Here is a 20,522-nt window from a genome sequence, read left to right on the forward strand (position 1 = left end):
GTAATAGTATGAATATGAATGATTCTGAGTTTAATAATTGAACTATACCTGAATTTCTCCGGTAGTTTAGAAGTAAGAGAATAGAATAAATAGGGAGTGTAAGGAAAATGCATTATTTATCCTTCTTTTATGGGCTTTGCTGTTAAAAATATCTCTAGAAATCATGCTAAGCCACGTCATAAACCAGTGAATTTGGAATAAAAATCTATTTAGACCTCGAATCTTGGGCTATATTTATATCACATGTTATATTCTGTGCAAATTATCTCGTAAATATCCCAAGAAATGGAATGACACATGGTTTGCGTTACCTGTGATCTTTGATGAGCCTTCAGTACCAAAAGATGAGAGCATTTTTGGGTCCATAGAATACTCTTTATGAATTTTTGCATTAAAACATTTGAAAACGAACTCAAACTTTTCTTAAACCTGTAACATCCCTAACAGGAAAATATAGATGTTTCATTGGCAAAATTAAGCTTTTAGACTCAAGAATTGGTGCTAGAGGAATTATTTAAATATATAAATATAATTTATAAATATATAAAGAATATAAAAATCTCTGTACTATGACAGATAATGTAGATTTGAAGATTTCTGGCTTTTCAATACATTATAGAAGGCCCTTTGAGAAAATGGACCAAGCATTAGAATTTGATATAAAACCTATATACCTACATAAATCTTTATGTACCTACAAAAATCCTTTCCAAAATAACTAATGTACACTGCTTATAGAAAGTACAAACCAGTACAGACCCTATCTGTACGTACACAAATAAAGCCTTTCTGTTTTAAAATGCTGATCTGTCATTTAGATATCAATTGTTCTTAAATAGGTCAAGGTTTCCTTGTTCTTGTACATATAATAGTAAGTATTTATACATATTCTTTAGTGAATATATCAGCATCATCTAGCTTTCCCTTTTTGGCACCTTTCCAGCATTATTTAAAAGCATGAACAATAGGGAAAATTTATAGGGCCTTTTGTTTATTTTCTTAATAATTAGAATAGGTTTTTATATTCATAGGTCTGTATACTTCAAAATTGCTATTTTGGAGAACTGATCATTTTTCTCAGAGTACTTAAAAACTTCCAAAAATACCACCTTCTTGTTTGCATAATACTCTTCAGTTAGCAAGGCTTTATTAAGATATATTCATCTTCCCCCATCACTTTTTATACCTCATAATTAAAAAGAAAAAACAACAATCCTCACTATCGACCTTCCGTTTTAAGTATTTTACTTATTGCGTGAATGGATCTTGAGTCTTAATAGTGACATTGGGTCTAGAAAGACTTTCTTTTTAACCTCTTTATGGTTTCTCTTAAAATATGCACAGGATTTGCTAGATTTTGAATTGATAAATAAATTACGCTAACAACCTCTAAGTGGGGTGATAGGTCCAGCACGATCTTTTGTTGAACCAAAGGCAAGGTGAGTGAGGGTAGAATTGAGATTTCTTTGATATGTTTGTTACATGGTATACATCATTAATGTTGAGCAACAGCATCATTTTCATAGCACTGTCTAAAATGTTTTACAAGTTAGAGTGATACTTTCTTATACTGGAAATAAAGCATTTGGGAAATTTTTATGTTACTCTTGTTCTTTTATTTAAAAACCTAATCCCACTGCAGCTTATTAACGTTTTGCTCAGATAGTTACATTTGTTCTCAGGCAGTTAAACAATTACTCACTTCAGTGATCTGTGCTTTTTGAGGAATAGAATTTTGACTTTGATTCTGTAAACTCATATCTTATTTGACAGAAAGGAAGGAAAAAAGGATTTTGATACTGGGAAAGAGATTGGCATAACACTGTGTGTGTGTGTCTGTGTGTGTTTAAATGTACTTGTGGAAGTATTTTTATTTTATATTAGTTTTTTTAAGATTTTTTTTAAAGATTTTATTTATTTATCTTAGATTGAGAGAACGAGTGGGGGAGGGGCAGAGGGAGAAGCAGATTCCCTGCAGAGCGGGGAGCCCGACGTGGGACTTGATCTGAGGACCCTGGGATCATGACCCGAGTCGAAGGGAGACGCTTAACTGACTGAGTCACCCACCTGCCCTAAAGATTTTTTTTAAGTAATCTCTACACCCAACGTGGGCCTCGAACTTAACAACCCTGAGGTCAAGAGCTGCATGCTCTGCCAGCCGAGCCAGCCATGCACCCCTTTATATTAGTTACTTAAGTAATGGTCCCTGTATTTCAGAAACATTGTGTAGATTCATTTTTATGACTTAGAGATTAAATATTTAGTTTTCCAGTTTATCTTCTCTTGCTGCCGTGAATATAATTTTAAACAATTCAGTTGGGAGACCATGTAGTTTACAGAAAGTTCAGTGAAATTGAAGGTACATTCAATGATATACTTAAATATTCAGGAATGTTATAAATCAGTCAGTTTTATACCTTTACCTTTTGGGCTATAATAGAGAATTTCTCAAAGTATTTGATAGAATATTAATTCTAGAGAGTCTTAATGATCTGAGGGAAAAAATGTATTCTATTAGCCAGTATGTTTGGGAAATGCTAGATTTAAAAGAGGTAGGTTATTTTGATATTGCAGTGCTTTTCAGAGATTTTAATACGTTAATATTCTCATCAGTGGTCTGTGAAGGAAGGTAAATAATAAAATTTGCGTAATTTAGCAGACTTGACTATGAAATTTTTCACAGTGCATATTTTAGGAGTGGTATTTTAAGTTACATATTTTCAGAAAATAGTACCATACTGTAGGCTTTCTCATAGTTTATTTAAATTCACTAAATTTAAATGCATCTACTTGTGTCAAACACTGCATTAGAGACACCATCCTAGCTGTCTGGGAGCTTGCAGTGAAGTTTTGTAGAGACATAATTTACCATCCTCAAACAAATGGCCATTTAGCTTTTGACTATCAGAATGAAAAGCAGATTACTTGGAGGCAGTACCTGTCCCAGTAGAACAGGTTGCTTCTTCCTATAGAAGAAAATTTTGACGTTTTTCTTAAGTGTGAATATATGATTTATGTTGTTTCCACACATGAAGTGTCATTTTCTACTTTAGTATCTCTGCTTACTCTTTCTCCAGTGTAGAATACCCATCTTTCATGGCCTTCTTTCTAATTCACTCATTCAGTGGAATCAGTAGTGTTTGAGGATAACACTCAAGATCGATCTTGATTCTGCTTTCTTCCCCTTCCTGTTTTAAAATTTTATGCTGCTTTGTCACTGATGAACTTATTACTGCCCTTATTAAAAATATTGTTTTTACTTGTCTAGTTATATATACACTGAATGCATCTCAAGTACTTGTCTTGTTTTCCCTCTACAGTACCTTGAATGATATATATCTAATTAGTTAAAGTAAACTTAATTGTTAATCAGCCCTTTTAGTATCAGTTCAAGTTATTTTTCTCTTCTTGCTGTCTGTTCTCCAAAAACTCATATCTGCTCTGATGTGCTTTCTGTCCTCATCAGTTTATATTTTTGTGTGTCGCCCTGGAATTATGATGAAACCTGAAATTCCTGTTTTCAGTGCGCTTTAAACTTCAACAGTTCTTTTTGGTGTTTTTGTTTTTGTTTTTTTTTTATTTGTTTTTTGCATTAGCTCTAACTGAAATGGAACCTAGTGGTAGATTTTGATCTTGGGGTTTAGTCAGAACTGATAGTAATCCAACTTCCTTAATATCATTCAAAACTAATTGTTTGCCTGGTGTTAGAAACCTGATATTGATACTGGGGTTTCTATCTTAAATACCTTTAACATAAAATTTACCATCTTAACCATTTTTAAGTATATAGTTCAGTGGTATTAAATACATTAGCATTATTGCACAGCCATCCCCCACCATTTATCCTCATAACTCTTTTCACATTGTAACTGAAACTATACCCATTAAATGATAACTCCCCAAAGCAATTTATCCAGTTGATATTCCCAGCCCCTGGTAACCACCATTATGTTTTCTGTCATTAAGATTTTGACTACTCTAAGTACCTCATATAAGTGGAATTGTACAGTATTTATCTTTTGTGATTGGCTCCTTCATTTAGTATAATGTCCTCAAGAGTCATCCATGTTATAGCATATTACAGAATTTCCTTCCTTATTAAAGCTGAATAATATTCCATTGTGTGTATGTACCACATTTTGCTTACCCATTCATCTGTCAGTAGACACTTGGATTGCTTCTCAATTAGCTATTGTGAATAATGCTGCTGCTATGAACATAGCTACCCAAATATCTTCAAGACCCTGCTTTCAATTCTTTTGAGTATATATTCAGAAGTGGAATTCCTGGATCATATGGTAATTCTATTTTTAATTTTTTGAGGAACTTCCATACTGTCTTCCACAATGACTACACCATTTTATATTCCCACCAACAGTTTCTCCACAGCCTCACCATCACTTGTCGTTTTCTGGGTTTTTGCTAGTAGCCACCCTAACAGGTGTGAGGTGGTATCTCTTTGTAGTTTTGATTTGCATTTCCCTAATGACTAGCGATGTTGTTTTTTTCTTGTGCTTAATGGCCATTCGTATATCTTCTTAGAAGAAATGTGTATTGAAGTCCATTGGTTATTTTTTGTTTCCTTGTTGAGTTTTAGAAGTTTTCTCTCTATATATTAATCCCTTATCAGATATGTGATTTGCACATATTTCTCCCATTCTATCGGTTACCTTTTTACTCTGTTGATAGTGCTATTTGATAAGCAAAATTTTAAATTTTTCAGTAAGTCCAGTTTTTCTATTTTTTCTTTTCTTATCTGTGCCTTTGTTGTCATGTAGAAGAAATCATTGGCAAATCTAAAGTCATGAAGCTTTTGTCCTGTGTTTTCTTCTAAGAGTTTGATTATTTTAGGTCCTACATTTAGGTCCTTGATCCATTTTAAGTTAATTTTTATATATGGTGTTAGGTAAGGGTCCAACTTCATTCTTTTGCAAGTTGATATTCAATTTTCCAGTATCATCTGTTGAAAAGGCTGTAGTTTTCCCATTGTATGGTCTTGGCATCATTTAACATGTATGTAAAGACTTATTTCTGGGCTCTCTTTTCTATTCCACTGGTTTATATGTTTGTCTTTATGCCAGTATTACACAGATTTGATTAATGTAGCTTGGTCGTAAGTTTTGAAATCAGGAAGTGTGGGTCTTCCACTTTTGCTCTTCTTTTTCAAGGTTTATTTTGGATATCCAGGGTCCCTTCAGATTCCTTATTAATTTTCTTAGAGGTTTTAAATAGCATGGGGATTTTGGTAGCGATCACCTTGAAAATGTAGATTGCTTTGGGTAGTATTGACATTTTAACAATATTGAGTCTTTCAATGTGTGAACATGGGATGTGTTTCTATTTATGTTTTATTTCAGCAGTTTTTATAGTTTTCATTATACACGTTTTTCATCTCCTTGGTTAATTCCTAAGTTTTATTCTTTTTGATGCTATGGTAAATGAAATTCTTTTAATTTCCTTTTTAAATTATTCTCTTGTTCATCTACAGAAATGCAATTAAGTTTTGCGTGTTGAGTTTGTATCTTGCTACTTTGCTGAATTCATTTATATTTGTGTGTGTGTGTGTGTGTGTGTGTGTGTGTGTGTGTGTAATCTTTAGGGTTTTCTACATATAAGGTCATATCTGCAAAAAGATAATTTTACTTATTCTTCTCCAATTTGTATACCTCTTCTCCCCTCCCCTTCCCTTCCCTAATTGCTCTAAAACTCCCAGTACTGTTTTACATAGAAGTGGTGACAGCAGGCATCCTTGCCTTGTTCCTGATCTTAAAGAAAAATCATTTTTTCAGTATTGAGTGTGAGGTTAGCTGTGGGTTTTTCATATATGGCTTTTATTATGTTGAGGTGGTTTACTTCTATTCCTAGTTTGTTGAGTGTTTCATCTTGAAAATGTGTTAAATTTTGTCAAATGCTTTTTCCGTATGAATTCAGATAATTATGTAGATTGTTTTCCCTTCATTCTGTTGACACAGAGTATTACATTCATCAGTTTTCCTATGTTGAACTATCCCTTGCATTTCAGGAATAAATCCCACTTGGTCATGACGTATAATCCTTTTAATTGCTGCTGAATTCCTTTTGCTAGTGTTTGGTTGAGACTTTTTCCATCAGTGTTCCTAAGGGATATCGGACTGTGTAGCTTTTGTTGTTGTTGTAGTGTCTTTGTCTGGTTTTGGTTTGGGGGTGATAATGTCCCCATAGAATGAATTAGGAAGTGTTCCTTCCTCTTCAGTTTTTTTGGGAAGAGTTTTAAAAGGCTTGGCATTCTTTAAATATTTGGTAGAGCTTACCAGTGAAATCGTCAGGTTCACGGCTTTTCTTTGTTGGGAGATTTTTGATTACAAATTCAGTTTCCTTACAAGTTACAAGTCTATTTAGATTTTCTGTTTCTTCTTGATTTAGTCTTGGTAGGTTTTGTGTTTCTAGGAATTGTCCATTTTATCTAGGTTATCCTATTTGTCAGCATGCGGTTGTTCATAGTACTCTCTTAATAATCCTTTTTATTTCTATAGAATTGGTAGTAATGTTCCCACTTTCGTTTCTGATTTTAGTAATTTGAGTCTTCTCTTTTTTTTCTTAGTCCATGTAGCTAAAGGTTTGTCAATCTTGATCTTTTTGAAGAACCAACTTTTGATTTCCTTGATTTTTTTTTTGTTTGTTTTCTGTTTATTTCATTTATCTCTAATATTTCTTTCTTTCCTTCTGCTACCTTTGGGTTTAGTTCTGATTTTTCTAGTTCCTTAAGTTGTGAAGTTAGGTTATTGATTTGAGTCTGTTCTTGTTTTTTAATATAAGTGTTTATAGCCATTAATTTCCCTCTTAGCACTGATTTGTTGCTTCTCCTAAGTTTTTATACATTGTGTTTTCATTTTCATTTGTCTCTGAGTATTTTCTACCTTCCATGTGATTTCTTCCTTGACCCGTTGCCTGTTTAAAAGTGTGTTGTTTGATTTCCACAATTTTATGAATTTTCCAGTTTTACTTTTTAAATTTATTGACACTTAATGTATGGCCTAACACTTAGTCTATTGGAAGCTGTCTCATGCACTTGAGAATGTGTTCTGTTGTTGTTGGGTAGAGTGATCTTTGTATGTCTATTAGATCTACTTTGTGGATTCTCTTGTTTAAGTCCTCCATTTCCTTACTTAACTTTTATCTGATTTTTCTATCTATTATTGTGACAAGGGTAGTGAAATCTCCAACTATTACTGTGTAACTATTATTTCTCCCTTCAATTCTGGCAGTTTTTACTTCATATATTTTGATGCTGTGCCATTAGGTCGATAGATATTTATAATTGTTATATCTTCTTGCTGTACTGAACCTTTTATTGATATATAATACCTTGTCTCTTATAACCTTTTTTGATTTAAAATCTGTTTTGTCTGATATTAATATAGCCGCACCTTTTTTTGCTTACTATTTGCATGGAATATCTTTTCCGTCCTTTTACTTTCAACATGTTTGTGTCTTTGAGTGTGAAGTAAGGTTCTTGTAGATAGTATATTGTTGGATCATGTATTTTTATCCGTTCTGCCAGTCTCTGTCCTTTGATCGGAGGTTTAATTCATTAACATTTCAGGGTCTTCTGTCATGGGGCTGTTTGTTTTTTATATGCCCTGTATCTTTTTTGTTCCTCATTTCCTCATTCTTGTATTCTTTTGTTTAATTGATTTTTTTCTTTTTGGTAGTGAAATATTTAAATTCCTTCTTAATTTCCTTTTGTACATATTCTATACCTATTATCTTTGTGGTTACCACGAAGATTAATTTATATCCTAAGGTTATAACACTAATTTGTATTTATATCAGTTTAAGTTCAATAACATACAAAACTCTGCTCCTCTACAGCTCCATCTCTATCCCTTTTAGTTTTTGATGTCACAAAATACATTTTTATATATTATGTGCCCCAAACATAAACTAATAATTCTTTTAAATGCAGTAGTCTCTTCAATTATCTAGAAAACAAGATTTGGAGTTATAGTAGTACTATCTTTTTCTTTTTTTTTTTCCTTTTTTTTTTTTAAAGTAGGCTCCATGCTCAGCATGGAGCCCAGTGCAGGGCCTGAACTCAGGACTCTGAGATCAAGACCTGAGCTGAGATCAAGAGTTGGAAGCTTAACAAGTGAGCCACTTAGACACCCACAGTAGTACTACCTTTTACACTAATAGTGTTCTTTAAATGTATTAGTCTCTTAAATCCAGTGTAGAAAACAAAACAAAAAAAGTGCAGTTATGAAGCATCGGTACAATAATACTAGTTTTTATAATTGCCCATGTATTTATTTTTATTGAGGTCTTTATTTCTCCATAAGGCTTCAAGTTCCTGTGTAGTATCCTTTCATTTCACCTTGCAGGACCCCCTTGAGCATTTATTGCAGGGCAGATTTAGTAGTAATAAACTCCCTCAGCTTTTATTAATCTGAGAATGTCTTAATTTCTCCCTCATTTTTGAAGGACAGTTTTCCTGAATATAGGATTCTCAGTTGACAGTTTTTCTTTTATTACATTGATGTTCGAACTGCATAGGTCCACTTATATGTCGATATTTTTCAATAAATGTGTTGAAAAAATTTTTTGGAGATTTGCAACAATTTAAAAAGACTCACAAACTGTGTAGCATGGAAATACCAAAAAAAATTATGAAAAGTTTAGATATTGTAAGAATACAGTATATAATACATATAGAATACAAAATATGTGATAATTGTATTATTCAGGCATCTGATTAATTGTAGGTTATTAAGATTTTGGAGAGTCAAAAGTTTTATGTGCACTTTGTGTGGGTGGCTGACCCCCCCAATCACCATGTTGTTCAGGGTCAACCATACTTTGATTATGGATGGGTATACTGTAAGCTTGCCCCCAGAGTTTCTGATGAGAAATCTGCTAATCTTAATGAATTTCCCTTGTATATGATATTTGCTTTTCACTGCTTTCAAGATTCTCTTTTACTTTGTCTTTTGAAAATTTGATTATAATGTATTTTGGTGTGAGCCTCTTTGAGTTCATCTTACTTAGGTTTTGTTGAGCTTCTTGGATGTTTATATTCGAGTCTTCCGTCAGGTATGGAAAGTTTTTAGCCATTATTTATTCAGATATTTTTTGCTGCTTTCTCTCTTCTAGGACTCCCACAATGCATATGTTGGCCCACTTATTGGTGTCCCAACAGATTCCTTAGTCTGTTCACTTTTCTTCAGTTTTTTTTTTTTCATTTTCTTTCCCAGACTCCATAATTTTCATTTTTCTGTCTTCAAGTTCACTGATTCTTCTGCCTACTCAAGTCTGCCTTTGAATCCCTTTAGCAGAGTTTTCATTTCAGTTATTGTACTTTTCAGCTTTGTGATTTCTTTGAGGTTTCTTTTTAGATTTTCTGTCTCTTCATTGGTATTTCTGTTTTGTTCACATACCATTTTCTTGGCTTTTTTCGCATCATTCTTTAGTTCTTTGGGCAATCTGAGACAGTAGTTATAAAGTTTTTTTCTGGCAGACCTACCGTTAGGTCTTTTTCAAAGACGGTTTATATTGGTTTATTTTTTTCTTCAAAGGGACCTTACTTTCCTGTTTCTTTCTATGCCTTGTGAGTTTTTGTTGAACACTGTGCATTTGAATTTAATAACTGGTAATTCTGGAAATTAGATAACACCCTTTTGTATTGTATGATGTCCGTGTGCTGAGAATAAGCCTAGGTGTAAATTTAAGGTCTTCTCAGGTCTTTTTTGAATGTTGGAATGCACAGTCATTTTCTGACTTAACCCCATATAAGCAGTTTTTTGGGTTTTTTTAATGTGCTAATCTTAACATCTAGCTTTCAAAAAGGAAAGACATGAAAAATGAAGGAAAAAATGGTACCAGCTCCTTAATTCCCAGGAGTCACTTCAGCCATAATGGGAGGGGCTTGCAATGTTAGTGTGAGATATAATAACAATGGCTGTCTCCCCTCCCCCCCCCCCCCCCCCCCCGCCAGCCTTTGGGAGCACAAGCATTTAGTGATCAGAGCACAGATTCTTGATGTTTGGAAGACGGGCTCCTTTTTGCCCAGCCTGGCTCCTGTAAGCTATATGAAGCTGCTCGGGAACACAGGTACCTTCCTACCAAGTGGCTGAAGGTGGGGATGGTTGCTGCTATTGTGCTGAGAGCTGAAATAAACCTCAATTTACCATCTGTGTCCTCTGCTGAAGTTACAAGCCTTCAGGAGAGTCCAGAGTTCCAAAATAGTTATATCAGTCAAAGTTTGCCAGTGCAGTTGTTGTTTACATTGGGAGACAGATTTCTGATGCTTCCTACAGTGACATCTTCCCTGATTTCCAACCCTTTCTTCTTTAAGTGATTCATATGTTTTCAGTTTTATTTTTTTATTTTTTTTTTTTTAAAGATTTTATTTATTTATTCGACAGAGATAGAGACAGCCAGCGAGAGAGGGAACACAAGCAGGGGGAGTGGGAGAGGAAGAAGCAGGCTCATAGTGGAGGAGCCTGATGTGGGGCTCGATCCCGGAACGCCGGGATCACGCCCTGAGCCGAAGGCAGACGCTTAACCGCTGTGCCACCCAGGCGCCCCTTCAGTTTTAATCTTATAACTCTGACTTGTGAAAACCAGGTTTTAAAAAAAAGTAGATTATAATGTACATGTCAATAATTCAAATGTCATTAAACTATGTAGCATCTCCCATCCATCCTACTCCTTACTTCTAAGCTATCCCTATTGAGACAGCTTTTTTCCCCACCATTTTCCCCTGTAGATAGTGTCCTTTGAGAGATAGTTTGTGTGTGTATAAATGTATGGATACACATACTTACCTTCTCTGTTTCTTTTTTTAACACAATTGGCAGTATATTGATAGGAAACGACCTGCAGGATGTGCCAGGAGAAAAGTTAGGGTACATTATACAACAGATATAGACTATCATTCCTTCAGATTACTCAGTATCCCATGGTTCTACATACTGGATAATTTATTTGTCCTGATGATGGACATTTAGGTTGTTTTCAATCATTTGCTATCAGTGGGAGCCATATGTTAGTCTCTGTTGTCCATGTCTGTATCCGTATATTAAGTTCCTAGAGGTGAAGTTGCTGGGTGAAAGGGACACCTACTAAATTTTGATAAATGCTACCAGGTTACTCTATAAAGCTACCAGGTTACTCTATACCAGGTTACTGCATTTACTAGTGAAAATCACCATTCATTAGTATATATCTTGTGACTTCTCTAAACCTACTGCTTTTTGCCACTACTTTATTTTTAAAAATCCAGGTTTTGAAATAAATTTGTAATAGGTACAGGTTTCATATTTCCTCTAATCTCCCACCTACCTAACATGTGCAACAGTAGAATATATGAGCTCAAACTTTATAGTTACTGTAGTAATTGCTTACTTCAAGTTACATGGAGGCAAGAACTTTGGTCTGTTGTGTTCATTGATGTATTTACTGTTCCTGGAGCAGTGCTTGACATTTGTCAGATAGTAAATTAAAAAATATTTTTTGAAGAAGTTTTTTATTTTAATTCTAGTTAGTTTACTTACAGTGTTCTATTAGTTTCAGGTGTACACCATAGTGATTGAGCAATTTCTTATGTCATTTGGTGTTCATCATGACAAATATACTCCTTAATCTCTAATCATCTATTTAACACGTCCCCCCACCTACCTCTCCTCTGTTGAGAGTTTGTTCTCTATAGTTAAGAGTCTGTTTCTTGCTTTGTCTCATTTTTTTCCCTTTCGCCCATTTGTTTTTTTCTTAAATTCTACATATGAGTGAAATCATATGGTATTTGTCCTTCTCTGATTGACTTCGCTTGGCATTATACTCTCTAGCTCCATCTATGCTGTTGCACATGGCAAGATTTCATTCTTATTTATGGCTGACTAATATTCAATTGCATATATATACCACATCTTCTATATCCATTCATCAATCTGTGGACACTTGGGCTGCTTCCATATCTTCGCTAAGTAATAATGCTAAGTAAGTAATGCTACTATAAATATAGGGGGCATGTATCCCTTTGAATTCGTGTCTTTGTATTCTTTGGGTAAATACCCAGTAGTGCAATTGCTGGATTGTCAGGTAGTTATATTTTTAACTTTTTGAGGAACCTTCATACCATTTTTCACAATAGCTGGACCGGTTTGCATTCCCACCAACAGTACATGAGTGTCCCTTTTGCTCCACATCCTCACCAACACCTGTTGTTTCTTATGTTATTAATTTTAGCCATTCTGACAGGTGTAAGGTGATACTGCATTTTAGTTTTGATTTGTGTTTCCTGACAAACAATGATGCTGGGTATCTTTTCGTGTGTCTGTTGGCCATCTGGATGTCTTCTTTGGAGAAACATCTGTTCATGTCCTTTGCTCATTTTATAATTGGGTTATTTGTTTTTTGGATGTTGAGTTGTATCAGTTCTTTATATATTTTGAATACTGATCCTTTATCAGATAGGTCATTTGCAAATATCTTCTCCCATTCAATAGTTTGCCTTTTAGTTTTATTGATTGTTTCCTTTGCTGTGCAGAAACTTTTTATTTTGATACTGTCCCATTTTATTTTTGCTTTTGTTTCCCTTGCCTCAGGGTTCCTATCTAGAAAAAAGTTGCTACATCCAACATTAGAGAGTTCCTGTTCTTCTAGGATTTTTATGGTCTCAGGTCTCACAGTAGGTCTTTAATCCATTTTGAAATTATTTTTGTGTATGGTATAAGAAAGAGGTGCAGTTTCATTATTTTGCATGTTGCTCTCCAGTTTCCCCATCACCATTTGTTGAAGAGACTGTCTTTTTCCCATTGGATATTCTTTCCTGCTTTGTTGAAGATTAATTGACCATAAAATTGTGCATTTATTTCTAAGTTTTCTATTGTGTTCCATTGATCTATATGTCTGTTTTTGTACCAGTACCATACTGTTTTGATTACTACAGCTTTGTAATATAACTTGAAGTCTGAAATTGAGATGCCTCCAGCTTTGCTTTTCTTTTTCAAGGTTGCTTAGGTTATTTGGGGCTTTTTGTGGTTCCGTACAAATTTTAGAGTTGTTTGTTCTGTGAAAAGTGCTGTTGGTATTTTGATAGGGATGTGTTAAATCTGTGAATTGCTTTGGGTGATATAGACATTTTAACAATATTTGTTGTTCCAATCCATGAGCATGGAGGGTCTTTCCATTTCTTTGTGTTTTCTTCAGTTTCTTCAGTGTTTTATAGTTTTCAGAGTATAGGTCTTTCACCTCTTTGATTGGGTTTATTCCTAGGTATCTTACTGTTTTTATGCAGTTGTAAATGGGATTGTTTTCTCAATTTCTCTTTCTGCTGCTTCATTATTGGTATATGGGAATACAACAGGTTTTTGTACATTGATTTTGTATCCTGTGACTACTGAATTCATTTAGCAGTTCTAGCAGTTTTTTGGTGAAGTCTTTCAGGTTTTCTATATATAGTATCACGTCACTTGCAAATAGTTGAAGTTTTACTTCTCCCTTACCAATTTGGATGCCTTTTAATTTCTTTTTGTTGTCTGATTGCTGTGGCTAGGGCTTCCAGTGCTATGTTGAACAAAAGTGGTGAGAGTGGACATCCTTGTCTCGTTCCTGACCTTAGAGGAAAAGCTCTCAGTTTTTTCCCCATTAACAATGATGTTAGCTATGAGTTTTTCATATATGGCCTTTGTGGAGGCTTTTTATCATGAATGGATGTTGTACTTTGTCAGATGCTTTTTCTGTGCCTATTAAAATGATCATATGGTTCTTACCCTTTTCCCTATTAATGTGATATATCACGGTTGATTTGCAAATACTGGACCACTCTTGCAACCCAGGAATAAATCCTACTTGATCATGGTGAATTATTTTTTTTTTTAATGTATTTTTGGATTTGGTTTGCTAGCATTTTGTTAGGATTTTTTGCATCTATGTTCATGAGAGATGTTGGCCTATAGTTCGTTCTCTCTCTCTCTCTCTTTTCTTTTTTTTTTTTTTTTGTGTTGTCTTTTTCTGGTTTTGGTATCAAGGTAATGCTGGCCTCATAGAAATGAATTTGGAATTTTTCCTTCCTCTTGTATTTTTTTTTTGGAATAGTTTGAGAAGAGTAGGTATTAACTCTTCTTTAAATGTTTGGTGGAATTCACCTTGGAAGTCATCTGGTCCTGGACTTCTATTTGTTGGGAGTTTTTTGTTTACAGAGTCTGTTTCTTTGCTGGTAAATGGTCTGTTCAAATTTTCTGTTTCTTACTGTTTCAGTTTTTTGGTAGGTTGTATGTTTGTAGGAATTTATACATTTCTTCTAGGTTGTCTAATTTCTTGGCATATACTTTTTCATATTCTCTTATAATTGTATTTTCATGTTGGTTATTTCTCTTTTCTCATTTGTGATTTTATTTATTTGGGCTCTTTTCTTGATAAGTCTGGCAAGAGGTTTATCAGTTTCACTGATTTTTGTGTGTTTTTTTTTTTTTCCAAAAAACAGCTGGTTTCATTGTGCTATTGCTTCTTTAGTTTCTGTATCATTTATTTCTGCTAGAATAGTTATTATTTCTTTCCTTCTGCTGACTTTAGGTTTTGTTTGTTGTTCGTTTTCTAGCTTCTTTAGGTGTAAAGTAAGTTGTTTATTTGAGATCTTTCTTGGTTCGTGAGGTAGGCCTGTATTGTTATATACTTCCCTCTTAGAACCACTTTTGCTGCATCCCAAAGCTTTTGAACCATTGTGTTTTCATTTTCCTTTGTCCCTGTGTACTTTTTTATTTATTTTATTTCCTGCTTGACCCATTCATTGTTTAGTAGCATGTTATTTAACCTCCATGTATTTGTGTTCTCTCCAGATTTTTTTCTTGTGGTTGACTTCTAGTTTTATAGCACTGTAGTCAAAATAGATGCATGGTATGACTTTATCCTTTTGAGTTTGTTGAGGCTTCTTTTGTGGCCTGGTATGTGATCTGTTCTGGAGAATGTTCCAAGTGCACTTGAAAAGAATGTGTATTCTGCTCTTTTAGGATGGAATGTTCTGAATATATCTGTCAAATCCATCTTGTCCAGTATTCATTCAAAGCCATTGTTTCCTTGTTGATTTTATCTTTAGATTATCTATTGATGTAAGGTTTTAAAGTCCCCTGCAATTATGGTGTTATTATCGATTAGTTCCTTTATGTTTGTTATTAACTGTTTTATGTATTTGGGTGCTACCACGTTGGATGCATAAATATTTACAATTGTTTTATCTTGTTGGGTTGTCCCCTTTATAATTGTATAGTATCCTTTTTAGTCTCTTGTTATAGTCTTTGTTTTAAAAGTCAATTTGGGCTGATGTAAATACTGCCAATCTGGCTTTCTTTTGACATCCATTTGCATGATAAATGTTTCTCCATTCCCTTATTTTCAGTCCACGAGTGTATTTAGGTCTAAAGTGAGTCTCTTGTAAGCAGCACATAGATGAGTCATGTTTTCTTATCAATTCTGTCAACCTGTGTCTGTTGATTTACAATTCCATTTACATTCAAAGTAATTGATAGATGTGTATTTAGTGCCATTTTATTACCTGCTTTGTGGTTGTTTCTGAAGATTTTCTTATCCTTTCTTTTCTTTCTCTCTGATGGTTTTGCTGGTTTTCTTTAGTGATATATCTGAATTTTTTTTCTCTTTATTCTTTGCATATTAGTACTTTTTGTTGGTATCATTAGGTTTGAATATAACTTCTGCATATAGCAGTCTATATTAAGCCAACGGTTGTTTAAGTTTGAACCCATTCTTTACTTCTCCTCATGTTTTAGGTATGTGTTGTCATATTTTATATCCTTTTATTTTGTGAGTTCCTTGATTGATATTTTTACAAAAATACTCATTTTTACTGCTTTTGTGTTTCCTTCCTTCATACTATCTTCCTTTTGGTTTTCCTTTCCACTCAAAGGATCCCCTTTAATATTTCATTCAGGCTGGTTTTAGTGGTCATGAACTCCTTTAGTTTTCGTTTGTCCAGGAAACTCTTTATCTCTCCTTCTCTTCTGAATGACAGTCTTGCCGCATAGAGTATCCTTGGCTCTGGATTTGTCCCGTTCAGCACTTTGTATATATCATGCCACTCTCTTCTAGCTTGGAAAGTTTCTGCTTAAAAATCCCCCGATAGCCTTATGGGGTTTCCCTCGTATGTAACTGTCTCTCCAGGAGCAGCCCCAATGCCTCAGGGCTTTCCCTGAGCCAAGCCCACTGACCTTTAGAATTCCAGGTTTTAGGCCCCACTAGTTGCAAGAACTCAGTGGAATTCATCCCCTCTTGCTTTCCAAGCCAGTTGCTCTGTGGGATTCATTTTCTCCAGGTACGCCCTTGTGTGTTAGTCTGTCTCTCACCCTTCTCCACTATTGCAGCAATCACCATCCATTTTTTCTCTCCCAAGCCACTTCTTTGCACTTCCTACTTTGTTCGAGATGGCCTCTTCTCTACCTTTGGTTGTGGAGTTTGTTCTGCCAGTCTTCATGTTGATTTCTGGAGTATTTAGGATGATAGTTACCTGGTTGAATTTGTGGGTTCAGACGAGCCTAGGGTCCTCCTACTATGCTGCCATCTTCCTCTCTCTGTCCACGGTAAATTTTTTAAAGTTTTTATTCAAATTCCAGTTAGTTAACATACAGTGTAATTTTAGTTTCAGGTGTACAAATTAGTTATTCAGTACTTCCATATAACACCTGGTCCTCACCACAACAAATTCCCTCCTTAATCTCCATCACCTGTTTTTTGTTTTGTTTTGTTTTGTTTTTAAAGATTTTTATTTATTCATTTGACAAACAGGCAGTGAGAGAGGGAACACCAACAGGGGGAGTGGGAGAGGGAGAAGCAGGCTTCCCACTGAGCAGGGAGCCTCATGTGGGGCTCGATCCCAGAACGCCAGGATCATAACCTGAGCTAAAGGCAGATGCTTAACAACTGAGCCACCCAGGCGCCCCTCCATTACCTGTTTAATCCATCCCTCCACTCACCTCCCCTTTGGTAACCATCAGTTTGTTCTCTATAGTTAAGAGTCTTTTTCTTAGTTTCTCTTTTTTTTCCCCGTTTGCTTATTTGTTTTGTTTCTTAAAGTCCACATATGAGTGAAATCATGTGGCATTTGTCTTTCTCTGACTGACTTATTTCACTTAGCATAATACACTCTAGCTCCATCCATGTCATTGCATATGGGACTAGCTCATTCATTTTGAAGGCTGAGTAATATTCCAGTGTGTGTGTGTGTACACACATATCACATCTTCCTTATCCATTAGTTAGTTGATGGGCACTTTGGCTGTTTCCATAATTTGGCTATCATAGCTAATGCTGCTATAAATGTCATACAGTAAATTTTTTTTAATGATTTTATTTATTTATTTGAGAGAAGGAGACAGAGACCATGAGTCGGGGGAGTGGTAGGGGGAGAGGGGGAAGCAGACTCTCCGCTGGGCATGGAGCCTGACACAGGGCCCCATCCCAGGATCCTGAAGTCAGACACACAACCAACTGAGCCACCCAGGCACCCGCCCCCAGTAAATTTTTGAATAAACAAATGAGTATGGTTAAATAATTGTTTTTCCTCATTTTTTTTTTAGTTTTTTTCTTTTCCACAAAAGTGTTTTTGGAAAGTACAGTAGTCAGCTTGAGCTTTTTGTGGGATTATGTATTTAATGAATTGTTGTTGTGAAATAGAAATGATTATTATTGCTTTGGGGATTTTCCCTTTCAGTGATTTCAATAAATTTTTATGCTATAGAGCAAAGTATTTTTTTTAATGATTTTTTATTATATTATGTTAGTCACCATACAGTACATCCCCGGTTTCCGATGTAAGGCTCGATGATTCATTAGTTGTGTATAACACCCAGTGCACCGTGCAATACGTGCCCTCCTTACTACCCATCACCAGCCTATCCCATTCCCCCACCCCCCTCCCCTCTGAGGCCCTCAGTTTGTTTCTCATAGTCCGTAGTCTCTCATGTTTCATTCCCCCTTCTGATTACCCCCCTTTCTTTATCCCTTTCTTCCCCTACCGATCGTCCTAGTTCTTATGTTGCATAGATGAGAGAAATCATATGATAGTTGTCTTTCTCTGCTTGACTTATTTCACTTAGCATTATCTCCTCCAGTGCCGTCCATGTTGTAGCAAATGTTGAGAACTCGTTCTTTCTGATAGCTGAGTAATATTCCATTGTATATATGGACCACAACTTCTTAACCCAGTCATCTGTTGAAGGGCATCTCGGCTCCTTCCACGATTTAGCTATTGTGGACAATGCTGCTATGAACATTGGGGTGCATATGGCCCTTCTCTTCACTACGTCTGTATCTTTGGGGTAAACACCCAGTAGAGAAGCAAAGTATTTTTAACTTCTGAAAGTAGAGCCCTTTCCATGTTCTTTTTTAATATGCTTATGTGTGCCCATACCTCTCACTTCTAATTAGGCTTTTTCTCTTCAGTGTTTCTTAAATAGATTGCTTAAGGAATAGTTATAGGACAAAACCTTCTAGCTGTATCTTAATATAGTGTGAAATATAATTTTGGAATGGAATAAGCTTAGACGCTTTGTCTTACCTAACATTTAAAAAGTAGCAGTCATTTCCTCTTTAGTCCTCCTCACATATGCTCATTATGCATGGCGAAATTGAAAGTGTTTTCTTAAAACTGGCTGAATTTAGCACTTTCTCTTGATACATTGTGCCTTGGTATACGCAGTCATCTTAAGTGCTGTATGTAATTAAAGATTTCTAATTTTTTTTTAAGGCGGGATCTACAGCACCATTGTTTATTGACCAGCCAGAGGAACCTGAGTCGAATGCAACAGATGGCATAGAATTATTTGAAGACAGTCAGCTAACCAGCCGCTCTAAAGCAATAGCATCAAAAACCAAAGAGATTGAACAGGTGAGAATTTAGTCTTCTTTAAGTACATAATCTTTTGTTCCTGTCACTTTGCGCATGGTAGTTAGAGTACGTATTTATTGACTACATGTATTTCATTTTGGTTTTTTTTCCACTCGTGACTCTGAAATTAGAATGTAAAAAATTATATAAAAATTGTTTGATTTGATTTCACAGTAATATTGATCAGTTTGGTCCCCTATTCCTGTTTGTTTATTTTTTCATTTTTTAAATAAAAAGCTAACTCTTTTTTAGAGAATATCAATATGCTTGGTCATATGAAGCAACTTTGAACTATTAAAATCAACAGGGATGACCTGAAAGAAATGTTAAATATACCAAAATATTAACAGATGTTATTTTAGAATATTGGGATTATAGATGTTCACATTTTTCGTTATACTTTTAAGCATTTTTCAAATATTGAAGGAAAGTAAAGGATAAGTATATAGATTTAATTTTAATGATGTCATTCTGAAAAGTTAGGATCTTGTTTTTAATAGATTAAATAGATGACCTAAGGAATATTTATAGGTCAGAACCTTCTAGCTATATTTTACTATAGTATGAAATATAATTTTTGAATGGAATAAGCTTAGAGGCTTTGTCTTACCTATTGAGATTTAAAACCATTTTCTCTTAAATCTTCACATGTTCTCATTATGCTTAGTAGGATTTAAAATGTTTTAACATGGAAATATTACCTGCCTCCTAGTGTATTATCACTTTAGAGGATAAAATGAAGTAAAATTTGACAGGGTTTTATAACATGTAACATGCAGTATAAGTGCGTTTTTTTTTTTTTCCCCAATAAAATTAACATACAGTGTTAGTTTCAGGTATACAGTACAGTGATTCAACAATTCTTTATATTACTCAGTGTGTACAGGTGTTTTTGATGTTGTTACTCTCTGGTGCTTTGAGTAAATGTCATATTGTTATATAGTCTTCTAAAACCTATTGGAAATTAAGAATAAAGTTAAATCTTTTCTCAGGGTGCTTTCCAGTTTCACATCAGTTAAAATCTATTTGCCATGGTTGAATAGGAGATCATCTTAATTAAATCCTTGTCATGATTGTAGAGTTCATACTGATGCCACCCCAATGGCAAAGGATAAGAATCTGGATAGGAAATTTGTTATGTAAGCCACTAGAGTTTCAAAATGGAGGTGGTGAGCAGTGTCAGATTCCTGGAAGAACAGAAGGAATGTGAAGAGGGAGAAAATCCTATTTAATTTGGTGATATGAAGGTGACTGGTACCTTACAAGATACCAGTTAATTAAGAGCATAAATAAAGAAAAGGTTTGCTCCTTAGATGTGTCTTCAACATGGATATGAATGTCATTACCCCATGTAGAATTACTGCCCTTTTGTCCTTTTACTCTGACTTATTTTTCTTGGTAGTGCTTTTTTTTTTTTTTTAACCACTCGACATATGTTTTTATTTGCTTATTTGTCTCCTGTCATCATAATGGAAGCTTCATGAGAGCAGTGACTATGTTTTGTTTATTACTTTATCTCCGTTACCTAATATAGTGATTGGCATGTGGTAGACTCAAAGGAAATATTTTCTATAGATGGTGGATGGAGGCGTAAACCTAGAAATGACTTCTGAATAGCCCCTGAGTCACTGTCAGTCAGAGACTGCATCTT

General features: G+C 34.7%; 1 protein-coding gene across 8 annotated transcripts in view; it reads left to right on the forward strand.

Annotated features, from left to right (window-relative positions):
• The window catches only part of PPHLN1 (periphilin 1), a 138,875-nt gene that overhangs the window by 77,613 nt on the left and 40,740 nt on the right, over window positions 1–20,522 (forward strand). For all 8 annotated transcript variants that reach the window (XM_045801252.2, XM_045801257.2, XM_045801255.2 and 5 more), the window contains one exon: window positions 18,731–18,871. In XM_045801252.2, the coding sequence (XP_045657208.1) occupies window positions 18,731–18,871 (141 nt within the window). The remainder of the gene's footprint in view (window positions 1–18,730; window positions 18,872–20,522) is intronic.

This window comes from Ursus americanus, chromosome 25 (assembly GCF_024610735.1).
Source record: "Ursus americanus isolate L20-20 chromosome 25, mUrsAme1.1.p, whole genome shotgun sequence".
NCBI classification, from domain to species: Eukaryota; Metazoa; Chordata; class Mammalia; order Carnivora; family Ursidae; genus Ursus; species Ursus americanus.